General features: G+C 42.3%; 1 protein-coding gene across 1 annotated transcript in view; it reads right to left on the bottom strand.

Annotated features, from left to right (window-relative positions):
- Window positions 1-11,023, bottom strand: part of LOC116673236 (pleckstrin homology domain-containing family A member 5-like) — a 256,614-nt gene extending 245,591 nt beyond the window's left edge. The window contains 4 exon segments of the mRNA XM_032505424.1: window positions 9,756-9,795; window positions 9,798-9,812; window positions 10,667-10,743; window positions 10,872-11,023. Of these exon segments, the coding sequence (XP_032361315.1) occupies window positions 9,756-9,795; window positions 9,798-9,812; window positions 10,667-10,743; window positions 10,872-10,963 (224 nt within the window). The 5' untranslated portion in view covers window positions 10,964-11,023.
- Window positions 11,024-20,316: the final 9,293 nt, after the last annotated feature.

Below are 20,316 nucleotides of genomic sequence, written 5' to 3'. Positions count from 1 at the left end.
GAGCTAAGAACATTTACTCCAGTACTCTGCTTAAGTACACGTTGAGGTACTTGTACTTCACTTGAGTCTTTTCTTTTTGTGCTACTTTCTACTTCTACTCTGCTACATCTCAGAGAGAAATATTCTACTTTTTGTTCCACTACATTCATCTGACAGCTTTAGTTACTTGTTACTTTGACGTGTTTATAAGGTTTATGACACACTCATGACGTCATCACGTGTCATGTCCCTATTATGTTGATACTGATATTGTGTCAAATCACCAATCATCAACCCTGCAATATCGATATTGAGGTATTTGGTCAAGAATACCATGATATCTGATTTACTCCCAATCGCCCAGCCCTGTACTGTACACAAGTGTGTACATGTGACTTCACTGTGTGAGCCTTACTTCACAACAGCACAGGTACTGTATGTCAGATGTTATTTGCATCAGGTCTTGTTGATGATTACGGGAGGGTGACCTTACAGATGGCTTTTTTATGCTTTTGTGTTTCAATATTCTGTTGTTTGGACGGACAATAAATTTGCAATTTGTAAGATCGTATCTTAGCAAATTCATTGTAAGTGTTACTTAGTTAACAGTGAGTTCCTTTCTGATTAACATTTGACCACACTGCACTGCTGGCACTGAGTTTTGTGTTACGGCGGGCAGGAAGCAACAAGGTTACGTTCATGTTACTCCAACTGTTTATGTTGTGGTGTTCCCAAAGCACAGAACACACACACACACACACAGAATGGAAGAGAGAAATAGGCAGACACAGCCGTGGTGGCCTGACATGACCACCACCCCTCGTCTTTTCTCACTCTCTGATTCTCTTTCCCTTCCATTCCTCCGTCCTCTCTGTTCATCTGTGTGTGTGTTAGCGGAGAGGATCACGTTGCTCTGCAGCATGGCCAGCCTTCAAAAACCTCTCCTCCTCTTACATCTCCACATGCTTCAGGCTGAATGACATCTCCACAAAGCAGGCCCTGCTTGTTACATGTCCCACTGCAGAGGTCAAAGGTCAGCTGCATGCCAGGGGAAGTCAGATTCCAAACTGCCAGTGTGCGGTATTGACCTCTCCAACTCTCTCCCAGTACGCCTCTTCTACTCTTGTTGCAGCTCATTGGTCATAGCTCATTGGAGTTATATTGAGCTCGCACAGTGAAATATTCAAATCCAACATAAGAATTGGTACATTAAAGAGGCCTTGTGCATCACGTTACCCATCTATTCCTATAATTCAGTCTCACATACAGTTACCGTTACAAGCATCTTACTCTCGTCAGGTTTGACAACTTCTATCATCTTCTATCATTCTATCCATCACGTTGACCAATCGGAGCGCAGACTTCCACTTAAAAAATAGAAAAGAAGGGGAAATGTTTTGTTTCACTAAAGTGAATCTATGAGTGAATGAGTCTGCAGCGGAGAGACAGTCAGTGGATGGGGTTACTGGACACGTCGCTGTGTGGTCGGCTTGCGTGTGTGTGTGTGTGTGGGGGAAGCCACTCGGCCAGCCATGCCAAAACAGTTATTTATGAACTTCAACATCCAATGGAATCTCAAAAATAGCCCAACATGGTGTAAACATAACACACAGCGCTTTCAAGCCGGAGAGCCGGAGAGTTCACTTAGCTGCGAAAACAAAATCCTTTCACCCAGGAAACACTGGGCCGTTCCTCAGGAGTGTTTAAAACCAAACCACCATCTTCTTCCTAAACTTAACAAGTCGTTTTGGTGCCTAAACTTTACTGTCAACGCTGCCTGATTCTTACTTTTTCTGTCTAAACTCCACCGCCACGGCCCCTGAAAGGAGCGCCATCTGGCAGGGCCTGTAGCCGGCTCACAGTCACCTGTTGGGGGCGTTCTGGAGCTTTGTAGTGGCTAAGTAAAACCAGCAACTGCTGCTCGGATTTTATCGGTCTATGGACTCTTCATGTTACAGCGCTTTAGTTATTTTAAAATACTTCTATTTTAGGTATATAATGGTCTATCGGTGAAGTAGATGATCCCTTTGAGGGTGTGATTTTCCGTGTATCACCCGCGGAAAATCGCACCCTCAAAGTGATCACAGCGATCCTGATACTGCCATTACAGGCAGTATGTTTATAGTAGAAAGAACTCTACTGTAAATCACTATAAACCACACACACCACACTGCAGGCCCACCAGCTGATGACCAGGAGGTGTGCATGTGAGAAGGTGTGTCTCCAGTTGGGCCAGTGTAAAGATTTTAAAGCAGTTTGATTTTAAATCAAAAACCAAACCAACCCAGTATACAGAATTTTACAACTCCTTGGCCAACTTGGTGGGAGTAATGCATTTTTTTTTATTTGCCAAAGCATATCATATTAACAAACGCCTTATAAAATAACACCAGTTTTACCTTGTACACCTGACCCAACAAACCGGAAATCAACCCAACTCTACTTATTTGTTGCATAGCTCATGTAATCATATTTCAATCGGAATTGATCTGTCAATCAGATCTGTGTTCTGGATCAGTGAACACGCATGCGCGATAAGGTCATACACCTTCACATTCAGAGGTGCGGTCAAGCTGAAGTGTGCAAAAACACACACACATTCAGATTTAGAGGATAGGTTGTTATAGTGCCATAGTGTGCCCCCCCCCCCCCCCCCACCACACACACACACACACACACACACACCACACACACACACACACACACACACACACCACACACACACACACACACACACACACACACACACGCACACACGATGGAGCTGGTAAAGGCTTTAGGGAGTGCTCAGTGAAGCAGGGAGCAAACATCAAACAGCTCCAGCCAGGAAGAGAGAGTGGTACAAAGACAGAGAGAGAGAGAGAGAGAGAGAGAGAAGCAGCAGAGAGATTTCTCCTGGGATTTGAGACTTGAGAAGTGCAGGCTGACCACCAATGAGCAGAAAGGGTCCACCACACACACACACACACACACACACACACACACACACACACACACACACACCACACACACATATAAACACACACACAAACACTTAAAAAAAGTGCTGTGACCGCAATCCGCTAACTTGTTGCTCTTGCTACCATTATTAGCTATTCTGTTTCAACAACGTTAGGCTGGGATTCACTGTAGTGTCCTGTCAGGATTAAGCTATAACCTGAGGGAAAAAAAGACTGCTAGCCGCTAGGCTAATTTATACCCTCCCACACGTGTCAAATTCAAGGCCCGCAGGCCAAATCCTGCCCCTTGCCACCCATGTGGCCCGCATATAAATCACAGGGTCACAGTACATTTTGGCCCGCCTAGTTGTAATTACACGACACAAGTGACAAGGCTGTATGAGACATGCAATAATACAGTCAAAGATATGTGACTTTCACGATGAAATAAACCATAATGTACACGTCTGGCCCTCCATGTGATTCTCATTTTCCAGTGTGGCCCTTAGTGAAGTTGAGTTGGACACCCCTGCCCTACCAGGTCTCATTAGACAACAGGACGTAATCCATATGGGTTATAATCCAGCATGGAATTGTCCTTCACAGAATCTGCTATCCTGCACCGGGCCTGACTATGCAATGGGATGTGTCTGCATCTTCTGACAGAGCTACGAATATTTAGTAGCAGTTGTGTCACTATTTCTACCAGAAATAGTGACACAACTGCCATAGTAACACAACAAATCAAAATATGATTTAGAAGATATATCATGTAAACTGGTATAGACTGGTTAAAATGTGCTGTAACTAGTAATGCACATTCATAAAACCCATCCACACTGTTAAATGTGTGTGAGAGTGTAGTGGGAAACACATTTTACACAGTCCTACTAGTAGCACCCACTGGGACTGTATCACAGGGACAAAGAGAGAGCTGCTCAGAGAGACTGAAAGAAGAAACCACAACAGAGAAGTCAACGAGGAATACAGATGCTCAAGTATGCAGACTGGTGGCCGATTAAAGGCCAAGCCTGAATTAATGAATGGAGAAGCGAAGGAATATAAATAACAAATGCTAAAGCTTGTGTACAGAGCACTGGGACTCACTGGGGATTTATTCGGGCATGTTTTCCTCCAACTTGACAGCAACGTCACCAGTATTTACTATTGTAGGAGCCGAAGCTAACTAAAAGTCAGTTTGTATTTGCTAATTTGTAAGTTTCTATATTAATATAGTTATTTGATGTTGACGTACATTGTATTCAACTAGGTGTGTGTAACAGCTCTAATGTACTGTAGTTGTATGTTCGAGCTACTGCGCAGGTCCCCTGTGTTTTTGGTGGAAAAAGACTGTTGCTTTGGGCCAGCGGTAGCTGCGTAACATAACGTTTTAATAAATAAGGTCGGAGAGTTGGAACAGCAGGTGCACCCTAATACTAATACAGCACACAAGAATCACATTACTCTCCTGTTCAAACAAAGTCAGATGATCTGTGACAGTCACATGTTGATCATTTCCATATTTTGAAGACAATTCTTGGTTGTGGAGCTGATGTGGACGGCTCTTGAAGCAACCACAACAGCTGACTGGGGAAATCAACGTGGAAGTGACAGTTCCTCTAATAGCCTCATACATGGGCGTAATTTACAATAACCAAATCTGGTTATCGTAAATTAAAGTTTGTTTTAAGGTTTTCATTGCTTTGCCACATTTGTGTTGGTTTTGTTGCCTGTTTTGTCAGTTTCTTCCAACATTTTTGTCACTTTTTTCAAGGTTCTTTTGGACACTTTTCTCTACGTTTTTGTCGTCTTTTTTTGACATTTTTTGCCTTTTGATGCGTTTTATCGCTTTTTTCAATGCATGCAGACATATCCCGGGATCTCGCTAGATAGTCGGAGATCTCAACCACCCCCCCATAATGTGAACCCAAAGTTACACTCTTGGCCTCATAGATGTTCCACAATAATCAGACTACAAAATCAAAGAGGAAAAATCCCAATGTGGAATCTCGCGATCCTTCTTATCAAGGTCCAATCTGCACCATGGAAAGTCATGTTGCTACGGGTTAATATAGCCCCAGCCTAGCTCACTGGCCAAAAGCATGAGCATGCAATATATTCTGTTATGACACATGAGCAGCTGCCCTGTTTCATTTAAAGCCTTTGCCATGCCATGGGTGACTGCAGGAGCCATCAGTTAGCCGTGCAGAGCAGAACACCTTGGCAGGACTTCAAAATCTAGACAAATCAAAGAAAACAATGTTTAGAGAGGCATTGGGAAGACATTGCAGTGGCCCTGAACACTGACAATCATGCACAACAAACCAACTGAAAATGTGGCCCGGCCCTCCATGTTTCAGTTCTCCCTGAGACAACAGCAGTTTGGAGTGAAGAGACAGAAGTCACGAAGCAGAAACCAAAGGCCTGTAACGCCTCTTCCTCACATTCCACTGGTGCATCGCACTCACAGGAATCAGGATTGCGTCAATGTTTTTCGTGGAATCAGTGTGGTTTCACCAAAATGCTTAGTCTAAAGTGTTGCTATGTGATGACATTGCAGCTGAGTCAGTTCTCTCTCCCCCCCTTCCAGGAACTCATGATTAGAGGAATCCCAACAGGCTTTACAATGCAACCAAGGACATCACCATTAGGGGTGAAACACAACACCAATCTGGATCAATATATTGATTCAATGATCCATCATTGATTATTATTGATGCAAAGTGAAAATATAGATACATATCATCTCTAACATGCCGCTTTATATTTCTTCTTTTTAATAATAAAAAATAGTTTGTGTTATACAGTACGTAATGGCATTGTCAAATTATGTTTTAGTTGCTTTTTGTGTACATACAGTACATATAAATCTAAGTGAATGTGCTGACCGGGTGCATTGTTTCGTATTGGTGGCATGCTGCTGACTTAAGTAAAATATAAATCGTATCGAGACAGACTTTAAGATAACGGCAAATTATCAAACTGTTGTCCGAGGAATCAATATAAGATCGTATCATTATAAAACCAGGGTCCCGACAGGTTTCCCCAAGTCAAATTTAAGACTTTTTAAGACCTTTTTAAAGCCATTATGAATTAAATGTAAAGGTCCCATGTCCCCTAATACTGTATCTGAAGTCTCTTTTATATAGACCTTAGTGGTCCCCTAATACTGTATCTGAAGTCTCTTTTATATAGACCTTAGTGGTCCCCTAATACTGTATCTGAAGTCTCTTTTATGTAGACCTTAGTGGTCCCCTAATACTGTATCTGAAGTCTCTTTTATATAGACCTTAGAGGTCCCCTAATACTGTATCTGAAGTCTCTTTTATGTAGACCTTAGTGGTCCCCTAATACTGTATCTGAAGTGTCTTTTATGTAGACCTTAGTGGTCCCCTAATACTGTATCTGAAGTCTCTTTTATATAGACCTTAGTGGTCCCATAATAATGTATCTGAAGTCTCTTTTATATAGACCTTAATGGTCCCCTAATACTGTATCTGAAGTCTCTTTACTATAGACCTTAATGGTCCCATAATACGTACAGCACAGTTGTACAGCAAATTATATTTAGACTAGAGACAGAAAAAACTACACCACAGAATAAATAAAAAAAAATTGACTTTTTCTTTTAAGACTTTTAAGACACCCCTATAAAACATGTGATTCACACCCCTAATACATATATTAAAAATGCTAACTTTAAGATCCAAAAAAAGGCAGGAGCAGCTTGACCCGCATGCTAAAGGGCTGAGCCTGGAGAGTGAGTGCCTATCAACAGACAATCAGAAGGCAGCAGTGTCCTCTGACACCATGGGTGTACAGGGAGCAGCCAGGCCAGGGTCCCAATAATGGGCTGATAGAAAAGTGACTGGGCAGGATGGGGAGGAATTTGAAGGATGTGGTGATGATGCCGTGTGGTTCAGTCAATATAAGACTGGGCCTAATTGTTCAGTCAAATGCTGGCCATTGTATTCAAGACTGTGAATGTGGCAGCATGACTCCTTAGCCTGCAGTCCAGTCTGAGTCAGCCAATACCAGAGAAAAACACCAGTGGCTGTCTGTTAAGGCCTCTAGCAATGGCTATCCTCTCTGTCACGAAATGCAGACACTGGTACAAAAATGTCTAACAAATGGCCGTTTCTGACCAGCTTCACCCGCAATCCCAAGTCAGGTTGTCTGCCAACGTTCACAGAATAAAAGCACATTTGTCTTCCACCAAACAACTAGAAAGGAAGCTTGTGCTAGTTTTTGCCTTGGCTTTGGATGAGGTGGTCCATCAATTCAGTCCAGGGTCCCCCCCTCAGTGTATTGCAGGCTGGGCCTAAGATGCCCCCCATCAGGCCTAAGTCACTACAAATTATTTTGTAATGTATCATTAAGACGTTTTTAAACTACAGTTACAGTGGGGTGACTTGGTTGGAAACATTTTTAAATCTACAGTTAGCTTTTAGCGCTGACTTAAAGTAGGACCCTGAGGAATCGTTCAGTCAAAAGTTTGACTCAGGTACATTCACAAAAATGACCCGAGGTTGCATTTTGGTGACAGTTACGCTTTAAATGTCTGCTCTACTCTCTGATGCTGCGTCAGACATTAGATGCAGGAGCAAGGTGGTAAGCCTCTCCTCCTAGGAGCTCCCATGGCGCCATTTTAATGCTATCACCTGCAGTTTGCATCCCATTGACTCCCATCCACTTTGACAGTGAATGACTTTACATCTGAAGCGTGTCAAGACAATTTGTCCGTTGTTTATTTCTAAAGAAACACGACAATGTATAAAAGGCTCCATTAACTTGTACCTCACGTTATGGCTCAGTAGCAGACGTTTTGTAAAAATGGCTAACAATTGTGTCATAACCCCGAGACTTACTGTCGCATTGTCAACAAATCACCGTATTATCAGGAGAAGCACGCAGACAGTTTGGAGTTCCATTAGCTGTTTAGGTTTAATTACTAATGTTAACTAGCATGTTAGTTAACTAGTAATAATTAGCCTGTGTCTGTGTTATCTCCAAACATATACCTACGCTCTCCGTCTCTGTTGATTGGGAATGACTGAGATTTCTCTTGGCACAGCTACCAGAAGACTTACAACTATTAGACACGTTGCCCACGTCACAACCACGTCGTCAAGCTCAGTTGGAGGCTGCACAGTAACCTCTAGCCATCATCGGAAAAGTGCTTCTGTTTTCCTTCACTGGTCTCCGTCCAGAACAACAGGATCTGTTGGTCCACTTCTTTAACTGTCTATGAACAGAAGCATCGCTGTGCGTCAACGTTAGCCTTCCACTAGCTTGTCGCTGGATTAAACACGGGTAAAATGCTGAGAGTTAACAGAGTACAGTGTGACTGCATTTCCATGTAGAGGACTCCCAACACCTGGACATACAACAGTCTGCAGCTGCTGTTGTTGGAAAAACAACACAGACTGTCATTTTGTGCTCCTTTTGTTTTTCAGTTCAGGCACCATTTAGGTCAATTTAAAAGCATTGCTTTAGAACCAGCACTGGAAAAACTCCAAATGATACCCAACCCTATTAAATATTCATATTACTTCAAATACTTCAAACTACAGGCAGAGCCAATACATTTTCTTTGTAATATCAGGCTGGCACTGGCTTTTAAGCATGAGGGGCAACAGAGACAATTGTATTATCAGTGTATTAATTATGCTGTACACAATGTCATGCCTTCCTGCACCCCCCCTGAATGTGTCCTGTTCTGATCTCAACGTGCCCCCTAAATGTCTTCTGGCTGCATTCACACCTGCATTCACAGCTGACTGCCAGTGACCCATCTAACTGACTGACTGGGTTTGCATGCAAGCTATTCACATGTGTAACTGTGCTTGTATATTTGCATGTACCGTATGCACGCATGCATGCACGCAGGGTGTGCATGTGCAAATTCTGCATGCATTCATACATACCAATGAGCAGCGGTTGTGGGCTATTTATAGAGCAGCTATATTAGCTCCCCATATGTGTCAGCTGTTGCGCTCAAAATGGCCACAGAGACACAAGCAACAGCAGGAAAACTAGGTGGGAAAGTAGGTAGAACAAATGAAAGTGCCTGCTCACAACCTCAGCAGTGGTGTGTGGTGTGTGTGTGTGTGTGTGTGTGTGTGTGTGTGTGTGTGTGTGTGTGTGTGTGTGTGTGTGTGTGTGTGTTTGTTGGGGGGTGTGTCAGCTTTGGGAGCATAGGAGGCTGCAGGGCATTTTTGTCGTCAAACAGGTCCACAAAATATACATTTACGCAAATGTATGCACGAAACTGGAGAGGTTACACACACACACTCACTCACACACACAGACACGTGCACACATGCAGAACACCAACAAGTAGAGCCTGTTTAGCACAGCAGAGAAGCCTTTGAGTCACACTAGCTTGTCAAACTTGCATCCCACTGACAGAAAAGGCTTGATCTAAAGCAAATCCATCCATTGGTGTGTGTGTGTGTGTGTGTGGGGGGGGGGGGGCAAGGAGGGACAGACTTAGAGAGAAAGGTGAAGGGCAAAAGCACGACTGATAGGAGACAGCCTCAACAGCGGCTAGAGAAAGTCAATACCACGTAGCTATCCATTCACACTGATTGTCTGTGTGTGTGTGTGTGTGTGTGTGTGTGTGTGTGTGTGTGTGTGTGTGTAACAGGATGGGCAAACAGAGATATTTATGCATTCCTCCAGCAGGGCAGAGAGGCAGAGAGAGGTGGGCGTTGATGAGAGCTGAGGGAAATCTCCGTGCCCACCGACCAAACAAAGACGGCTACACTCAAACTGCCCCCCCCCATCTGCATCCATTAGTCTCTTCCCTTTCTCTCTTCCTACATTCCAACTCACTTGATGAAGCAGCGAGCTCCCTCGAATGTGTATCCTTCCTCCATCCTGTTGGTAAATCTGTTGAGGACAGGGAGGGGGGAGAGAGAACCAGGACACAGAGACATAAGCAGCTGTGCAGAGATGTGTAGCCGATTACATACACACACACACACACACACACACACACACACACACACACACCACCCTGCACAGCAATGCAGTGTCTAGGACCACAAATAGCAAATTTGGCTTGTGCCCTTTAACCCCCCCCCCCCCCCCCCCCCCCCCCCCCTAACCAGAGCAGACATTGCACGATTACTCAATCATTCTGTCTCGTTATGTGCACTGCTCTGCCTCCAGCTGTGTGGACACACTGATCTGCACGTACCGGTGCCTTCCCACCCGTCATCCCCTTTTCCCCGTCGCGGCAGATGTGTGATTTTATTTCGAGTTCTGGGCTTTGCACTGAGGCACTGCATTGTTCTTCGGAGCAGCCTGTACTGCACTGTACAGCCTGTACGTGTGCTCAGAAACACTGGGTTTCTGCCGCACACGGCGCCTTGCACTGGGAAATATGTCAAATGTCACTGCAGGGAATCGGTTCACGCCTACGTGACGGAACTTTTAAAAAGTGTGTCGCAAAGTGTCCAGGTGGAGCGCGCGGGGTTGGGGGGGAGGGTGAGAGGAGAGGGGAGGGTCCGCCACCGCCACCGCCAGAGGAGAACGGAGCGGAGCGGAGGAGGCTGTTGCTCTGCCGCAGAGAGAACCCATCTCCCCTCATCGTCTCCCGCGGCTCTCTCCCCCAACTTGTCAACCCTTTTTTTTTTCTCTCCACCGTGACGTTCCCAGGTGCCGCGGGCGGGCGTGTGTGTGTGTGTGTGTGCGTGTTTTCGCAGAAGATTGAAGACAAAACACAGTCAAAGATTGTTTACCTGGAGTTTTTCTGTGGCCCGTGATTACAGCTTCTCCAGTAACGGGATGCAGCCAGGTTGTGCTCTTCGCTTCTTCGCTGTTGGTGGAAGAAAAACGGGGGGGAAAGGTGAACACAGAACCCGAAAAAAGACAAACAGGGGAAAATGCGTCGGAGAAATAAGCAGTGCGTATATCCATAAATCCATATGTCCGCGTGATATTTACTTGATAAAGAATATGCGTCCATCCCGAGTCACCCCGTAACTCCAGGCAGAGGGAAGGCAGGAGAGCCAGTCCGGCTTAGGATCCGCCGCCATGTCTAGCTTACAGCTCCACTGCTCTGGTTCCTACACACAGGGGCTGGAGTGCGCGGCGCGGCGCCGGGCCAAGCGCGCGCACGCACAATCCCTCACGCGCGCTTCCAAGACATGGGAGCGCGCCTAGACGATGAAGACGCAAGTAATGATTTTGTGCCCAGTGAAAGCAGGCAATGCCACTGGCTGTGTGAATCAATAAATAAATCAATAAATGAATCGATAGATACATAGGCTACATACATAGATTGCTTTTTATTAATAGTTTATCAATCCCAGATTGGGAATTTGTTTCTGTTACAAGCAGCAAGTAAGAAGAACTTACAAGCATACTCACAGACATACAGAAAATGCAAGAAATATACTGTGTCAGTGGGATTCCTGCTTGTGCTGCAAGAGGTATTCTGGGCTCAGTTGTGAGTTTAAAGTCAATAATCAATCAATAATCATGTTGCAACAAATCAATTCAAATGTAATTGAGAAAACAACTCAATACTGAATCAAAGAAATTGGCACCTATGAAGTTTAATACAATAATTACAAAACATGAACAAATTAAATGAAGAGAATGGAGGCATGTTTATGACTAAATACTCAAATAATAAAAACTATGAGGAACATTATATCTAGGGCTGGGTAACAAATTCAATACTTTTTAGGCACAGACCAAATTGCCTCCAAAGTATCGAGTATGGAAAAATGCCTCGTCATTCAATACCCAATTTCAAAAAGGAGTGAATCTCATCAGAGTCAGTGAGCCAATCAGCACGCAGCATGCTTCTACACAGATCTGATATTGTCTGTGATTGGCTGTCTAAAGTTACACGTCATAGAGACACGCCGAAAATACTACGTTACACAGAGACGGGGCTCACGTAGGAACTGAGAAATAAATCAAAAGCGTGGGCCGTAATGTGTAATGTTGTCATTTCTTTTTGTTATATAAAATTAGTATCGAAAAACGTTTTGTTTAAGAAGCAGTTATAAAAGTCACGATATTGGTATTGATACTAGTGTCGGACATTTTATATAAATATTTTGATACGCAGCACTATTTATATGTATATGTTATATGAATGTATGTTAAATTTATAGTATATATACTGTATACACAACACAATAAAAACAATAGAGTAACAAATGTAAAGTATGTTATTTTAGTTAAAAAGTACATTGAAAACATATTTAGCACATGCTATTTAAGAAGTAATATTGCCCATGATGTAATTCCCCTCTGAGGATTGATAAAGTATATAAAAAAAGAATACATAATATACCACGTGATGTTGATTTTTTTGTCCTCAGTGTTGTTTCAGACCGAGAGCTCCAACCTGACAACCTCTACCACACTTTTTGGTTCAACAATACAATATTATTATTGTTCCAGGAGTCGCCATCTTTTTCCTTTCGCCGTTCTGATCCAAAAGCTAAGTCCCCTACTCCTGGTGAAACACGTCACAGAGCCTAGCTGTGCGATTTGAAGCAGCCAGCATTCATTTATGTAGAACGGCGCCGCATGCTAAATAGCCTCGGGAAAGAACTTTTTTTTTTGTTTGTTATCAAATGTTTTTTTATTTTCATTCTACAAATTAAGAAAAATCACAAACAAACCACAGACATAACAATGGAACATAAAAACATGTCCCAGGGCCAAAACATACAGAGAGGAAAGACAAGAGGGGTGGGGAGGCGGGACACACACGCACACACACACACGCACACACACACACACAAGGCAGGGGACCAATCACACATGCAAACATAAGTAAAGACTAACGCAAATTTACTGCATGGATTTCAAAGACTCCAAGTGCCAAGTGTCCAAAGTCTGTCCTGGGGCTCCAGTAATACGAGCCATAGATGGTTCCATGTCTACAACATCAGAAAAAAGGAGGATCCATGTAAGAACAGATAAGTCATGAGCTGGCTTCCAACAGGTTGCAATCATTGTCTTTTTGGCAGTAAGTCCAGCAAACACAGCAAACTTCAGAGTCCACAGTCAAAAGATTTATAGTAACGGGTACAGTTCCTACCCTCACCTATGGTCATGAAGGCTGGGTCATAACCCAAAGAACTAGATCCAGGGTACAAGCAGCTGAAATGGGTTTCCTCAGGAGGGTGGTTGGCGTCTCCCTTAGAGATAGGGTGAGAAGCTCAGTCATCCGAGAGGAGCTCGGAGTAGAGCCGCTGCTCCTTCGCGTCAAAAAGAGCCAGTTGAGGTGGTTCGGGCATCTGGTAAGGATGGCTCCTGGGCGCCTCCCTAGGGAGGTGTTCCAGGCACGTCCAGCTGGGAGGAGGCCTGGACCCAGGACTAGGTGGAGAGATTATATCTCCAACCTGGCCTGGGAACGCCTCGGGATCCCCCAGTCGGAGCTGGTTGATGTGGCTCGGGAAAGGGAAGTTTGGGGTCCCCTGCTGGAGCTGCTGCCCCGCAACCCGATACTAGAGAAGCGGATGAAGATGGATGGGTTCAGTAACATCAATTAAAGGCGGACATTTTGGATGAAACATTGTTTCAGAACTGAGAAACAGGAGAGTACTCCCGGAACATGTGAAGAAATGTACCTTGAGCTTTTGATGGGCAGAAAGTTCACAAAGGGCTGGGAAGGAACTTGTTTTGGTGAAACGTGCACGTAGGAGATAGGGTGAGCTCTAGAAAATAAAATGGCTGTTGAGTGTGTGATCGGCATTTGATTCAGAAAACAGAATTTGATTGTCTCTTCTATAGCTCAAAGGATGTTTCCTGGGAACAATCCCGTCAGTGAAATGTCGTTGATATCATTAACAAGTGATAAGTGAATTGTTGATCTTCTTGATGTAGGAAATGCAACATCCTTCTTTTCCAATTCATCAAAATCCATCTACTCTATGTCAGATTAAGCATATCCTTAGTCATTGGCATAGCTGTCTAATTGCATAACCACTTCTCAGCTGTCACTCAGCAATATCCTTTAAAAGCACTGATGGTTTAATCCTAAATCCCATTTTTCTGCAGCTCTGAGTGCTTAGTGCTAATGTTCAGTAATGAGGGGCTCCTTGGAGATAGACAGCTTCTTTTGGATTGTTTGCTCAAATATTGATCTGCGTCATGGGAGGTCGAACCTAAAGCTCAAATGGCTGGAAATCCCCCAGCCAAACAAGCCACCTACTGCCCCTGCCCTAACCCCCCACCCCTCCACCCCCACCTACAACATACGCCTCCTAATGAGACTGCACAAAGCACACACACGCGCGTTGCTAAGTCTATCCCTGAGGTCAGAAATAGCTCACGCACTGATCACACACACAGACACACCCTGTTAACCCTTCCCCCACCTAAAACACACACACACACAAACACACACACACACACACACACACTAACACACACACACACACACACACACACACACACACACAGAGGTCAAATGACCTTCCTCCCACTGTTAAGTCCTGTCCAAATACTCTAAAGGTTGCACAATCTGTCACCTCCACCCCTCTGGCCCACCACCCTGCCACAGTTAAAGCAACAAAACTCCATCTTATAAGCAACTGAAGCTACATCCACACTGCTACGTTTGCATTTCTAAAGCTTTAGTGTTTAGCTTTTTTATGATAATGAACGTCTGTTACATTCACGCCCTTGCCAAGTGAGTTGATACAAAGTTAATTATGGGAATCAGCTCCACAAAACGCCTTCACTGCTTCCCAGAGAAGGAGTTATAGCTACTGACACATATTAATAAACATATCTGCTCATATATGCTTGCGACAATGTTATAGTCTGTTACAAACCACTTTAAAAAAGTGTGAACCTAAAAACACCATGGCAAAAGTTATAATTTTGTCATGGAAATATCAACAAGGAGAATTTAAACCTAGCTTAGAAAAATGCTTCAATACTATACATTTAGACGGATTCAGTGTCTTGCTCAGGGACACTTTGACATGTGGCCGGAGGAGCCAGGGATTAAACCGCCAATCTTGTGGTTATGCATCATACACATATATTTATTATTATTATTTCACTCTCTAAATTCACAAATTAAAGGAACTGATCAGGTTGCATTTGACTGTAATTGTATGATTTCATGTGCCCAAAATCAGTTGTGTATGCAGTTTAAATGGGAAAATTGTATGCAAACTTTACTTATTTAGACATTCAGCAGACATTCAGTTTCCATCCAAATTAAGTGCTGTAATGTTAAACAGATGTCCTGTATATTGGCAAAAGAAAAAACATTTACTTTTAATTTCCACAGTATTATGCCATTTTGGGGTTTTTAGAACAGGCAGCTGCTGGTGCTACTGCACTTGTCCAGGTGGTGCCATTAAATCTCTGCAGAAGAAAAAGATAATACAACAACATGAGATCATTAAAAGAGATCCAGTCAATGCTGAAACTATGGAAAACCAAGTGGAAAACATAGTAAAAATATGAGATTTCTTGTGCTAATGTGAGGAAGGTTGCAATCTATTCATAATTTTCTTTTGGAGATATTTCACGTGACAAAGCAACATTATCATTCTGATATAAATCCGATTTTCACGCTCCTTTCAGCCCATTCTCAAGCCCAACTTGTACAACACTGACTCTTGGTCATTGTCTCTCAGCGTCAGACAGTGATGCATAAATCCCCCTTTAGCCTCGGTATCCCAAGCAACCAAGCTTTGCTTTTTGACACGATAGGATTGAGAATGTGTTGTTTATTTTGGCTCTTTTTTGGTCTCCACCAACTACTGAGAAGAACATCCTACTTTTTATGCGCCACGTTTAGCAGCTGGTTGGAACATTAAAAAAAACCTACCACATACAAAGAGATCATTTCATGCATTTTTAGTAAATAATAGATCAATATTAGCAGCTTTAAAATAAACATAGTATTCAGTAGTGGTTACATTTCACAATAAGGAATTTTATACATTCAAATTATGACAGCTTTTATTTGCTTTCATACCTGTTACATTTGTTAGCAACTAATTGATACAATAATACAGGAGGGCAAAAAAAGTCTATTCAAAGAATGATAATACACTAAAACATATACAGTACAGAATAGTATATTTTAGTCTATATGGTTCTATCCAACGGTAATAGCTCTTTTTGAGCTTGTACTTTGAAAGGTTGCCCACAAGAAAATGATTGACATTGTCATTGACATTAAATGTGTGTGTGTGTGTGCTTGCGTGTGTGTGTGTGCGCCCCCCCCCATGGGAGCCCTCCGTAAAACCAGCTAATTACTATTCCCCTGTGTTAAAGGCAGCCATTAGAGCGCGTGCATCGCCACAGACAGACGGACAGGCACGTTAAACCCTCGTTCAGGCTGTGAAGGTCAAGGAGGGACAAACCAAATTAGAGTTTTAAGGTATTAACTGTAGTAGTATTGTAGTATTGTCAGGCTATTAACCATACCTTGGCCGGAAAGCCATGGATGACAATAAGAAATGACAGTAACTGTTTGTGTGGGTTTTTTATAGAACTTAACAGATGACACTCTTGGCAAAAATCCTCACTATGCATTTTTATTTATTTATTAGTCAGTGTAACCTCCCATTGTGCTATATGTCTTTTCTAAAACAAAACTTGGTTAAATTCAATTAAATTCTAATTCAATCTTATTTATAAAGCACCAAATCACAACAAACAGTTATCTCACTGCGTTTTCCATAAAGAGCAGGTCTAGACTGTACTCTGTGATGTTATTTACAGAAACCCAAAAATTCCCAATTGTTACACAAGAACATGGTGCCATTTAAGTATTATCATGATTTATATGCTTGCAAAAAACGTAGACAGTCGTAACGGCAATGCAAAGTAAGCCACTCTCTCTTTCCCTCCTTCCCTCTGAAACACGTCCCTACCCATAAATGAAAGTAGTAGTAACGGCCAGTCAGCAATCCAGACAGGACACTTTTTCAAGGTTTTTTGTCCGTTTATCCATTTCTTTTTGCGCTTTTTGACGTTTTTGTTTCTTCCCCATATTTTTGAAGCTTTTTCAGACATTGACTTTCTTTAACATTCTTTTATAGTTTTTTCACAATGCTATAAAATTCATTTAAACCAAATGTAATGAAGGTAGTGAAATGATCAGATTTTTTTTTTTTTTACATATGGAGAACGTGCACGTTATTTTTTTTGACAGTTTGGTTAAAAGAAACCCACATTTCTGATATTGAAACTTTTTGAAAATGGGTCAAATTTGACCCGAGGACAACAGGAGGGTTAAAGTTGACTTCAGTGGACTGAAAAAACACCAACAACAAACCAAATACACTGAATAACACAAAATACTGAAAAACTAAACAAATCAACTTAACCTTCCTGTTGCCCTCGGGTCAAATTTGACCCCTTTAAAAAAATGTCTACATCTGAAATATGAGTTTCTTTTTAACCAAATTACCACAAAAAATTTGATTGAATTTGCTCTTTGCAAATACAATTGATCACTTTCATTCCTCTGATCTTCACTATTAGTCAAAATAATTCATAATTTCTGCTTTTTTAATTCAAATATTAGGTATAATTCTACATAAATGAGGATTGTTATCCATGAATTCCAAAAAGTAATGTAAAAGTAATGGTGGTGTTAGTGAAAACTAAAACAAATGTCAATTTTCTGTCCTTTTTGGACCCAGGAGGACAACGCAAGGGGTTAAAGTGCTATTACGATGCTGTTTGGCTTTTTTCTCCTTTCATTTGTGTTATGTATCTTTTTTGTGCACATTATTGGTTTACAAAGTGAAAAAGCCCAAAGTCCCCCCCCTCTCCAACAAGAAACACTGTTCACTAACTGCTCCAAACAGCTGTACTGTAGTCCAGACTTTACTTCAGAGACCAATGTGCGTCGCTATGTAACGCACGTTATAATGCTGGCCTAGCTGCCTGCTAGCATGACGCTAAACACAGAACATTGTATGTTAAGGGCATAAAGTACATTACGGACCTATGAAGGAGTGTCTTTGAGCTCTTTCAGCTTGTCGTTTAGCTGTTTTTCCACAACCTCCAGACCTTTTTAGATTAGATAGATTAGATTCAACTTTATTGTCATTTCACAGGTACAAGGCAACTAAATGCAGTTTAGGTCTAACCAGAAGTGCAATAGCAGTAAGTCCAGGATATACAATGGTTCCATAAGTGCAGGTCATGGATAAGTAGTGAATAAATATAGAAATGAATACTATTATAAACAGAATTTTTACGGATAGATTTGTCCTATGAATATAATATATAGATAACTAGTATTGTGAACAAGATTTACAGTTGGATATGTACTGAATATAATGTAGAGGTGGATATAAATAGAATTTTTACAGATATGTACAATGAACATAATATACAGATGGTTGTTACTGTAACAGATTTTACAGGTGAATATGTACTATGAATACATTATACAGATGGCTATTACTATAAACAGAATTTTGTTTTGTCTTTTGCAGCTCTACGAAGACCATTTGATTTGGTTTTCCAACCGATTCAGCTTTCTCTGCATTACTATCTGCAGATTTCAGGAGGACCCTTATGTCCTCCACTATCCTCTTCTTTTTGACCTTGATCTCAGCTATCTCCTCCATTACTCCCTTCCTCTTCTGAGCAGTCTGCTCATCTTGTTTTTGACGTTTTTGGTCCTCCAGAGAGTTGAGATATTACAGCCTGGCAGCAGCTGCAGAGAGCAGTAGCTCCTTTGTGTAGACTTTTTTGAGCAGCCCTCCAATATGGTTCACATGGTCATGAATGATCCGCTAAGCAATCAGAGAATGCTCTTTCAGGTTCTCCACCTCTTTGTTAACTGAAAACCCTCTCTCAAAAGGTTTACTACCTCCCAGAGATGGCAAAACTCTTGTTTGATAAATGTTCATGGTAGAATTCATCCAACCTTCCCATCTGTGGGTTGAAATTACTGACTCAGACATGAGTTTTTGGAAACTTGTTTTCAAACAGTTTGGACACCATCTTCAGTAAAGATAGCTTGCAATTCTGTCTGTATGAACAGCCTCAGCTTCTCAGGAGTTTTTTTTCATGTGCTCCTCTAGGGCTCTCTCTGTGACAAAGCCGACTCTCATTTTGGTGACATCTATGTGGTTGACTGAGTTAGCATAGTCAACTTGAAGAAGTTTTACAGGGGTAGTTACATCCTCCATGACACTGGGCTTGACAAACTTCTACATTTGACTCCTCAACGTATTTGTGAGATCACCGCACATAAACAGCAGCATGGGTTTGTCCGTCTGGTATGACTTCAAAAATGATGTGATTTCCCTAGCTACCATTAGAAAGAAGTTCAGTTTTGCTGGGAAAAGGGCATCTTGCACAATCATCTCAGCCGTCTTGAAAGACTTTGTAAGTGGCTCTGTTACAGTTTTCATTTTAGCAGCACTGCTGTACATTTTCAAAGAGGGCCAAATCTGAAGGGCACGCTCAGCCACATCCACATTTTAAAGCCACGGATGACTACAGAAGTCAAGAGGGTAGGACGTGCAACCAGTGTCGTCCCCCCTACGAGCTGGAACATCCTTGAATATGAATTTAAAGGGGTGATAGAATGCAAAAATCGATTTCAACTTTTACCTTATGTGGATAACGACAGTTCGGTGGGTAAATAAGACATACATAAAAGCTCAAAATCCCATTGACATGCCTTTCCTCCGCAAATCTCACATTTTGAAACTGCCGTTGAAAACGGTCGAGTTCCAACAAAGCTAAAAGATGACGTCAACATTTCAAAACCTGTAGCTTTGTCACGCCCCTGGATGTATAAGGAGAACGGTCACGCCCCAACATTTACATACAGGCCACTGACCTGAGAACAGTTCAGAATGTAGTTAGGTCTAGTGGATGTCCGACTGAGAACGCTGCTCCAGTACTTTGACGGGATTTACAAAGAAGAAAGTTTGGAATATTATCCAGGATATTGACAGTGAGCCAGGGTCGTAAATGCAGTGTTCCAGGCTGTACAGGGAACGGAGACACTTCTCATAGTCTTCCCAAGGAACACTCGATGGGAATGGCTGATGTTTCTCTATAAGGAGATCCCTGTGAAGTTCGACACTCAATTATTAATTTGCTCGAACCATTTCCCCAAAGACAGTTTTCAAAACTTTGGACAATTTAAAGCAGGATTTGCTAAGCTGCGGTTGCTGTTCCGACTGTCTGGTCATCCCAACCACAAGCTGTAAGTATGATTTCGTCGCTAACAGTAACATTAGCAATGCTAACGTCTCCTGTAGCTAGCATAGGCTGAATGTGTGTTGATCAGCTGTATTGGCAAAGGGGCTAACGTTTCATTTTCCTATCTATCCCATTCTAAGAAATATCCTGTATTGTCATATCGCTACATCTACAGTTCACAACGCACGTTTGTCCACTTTGTCAGGTT

The sequence above is a fragment of the Etheostoma spectabile genome, chromosome 23 (assembly GCF_008692095.1).
Source record: "Etheostoma spectabile isolate EspeVRDwgs_2016 chromosome 23, UIUC_Espe_1.0, whole genome shotgun sequence".
Taxonomy (NCBI): domain Eukaryota; kingdom Metazoa; phylum Chordata; class Actinopteri; order Perciformes; family Percidae; genus Etheostoma; species Etheostoma spectabile.
The sequence above is the reverse complement of the archived record's forward strand: the minus strand, read 5'-3'. Positions and strand labels throughout refer to the sequence as shown.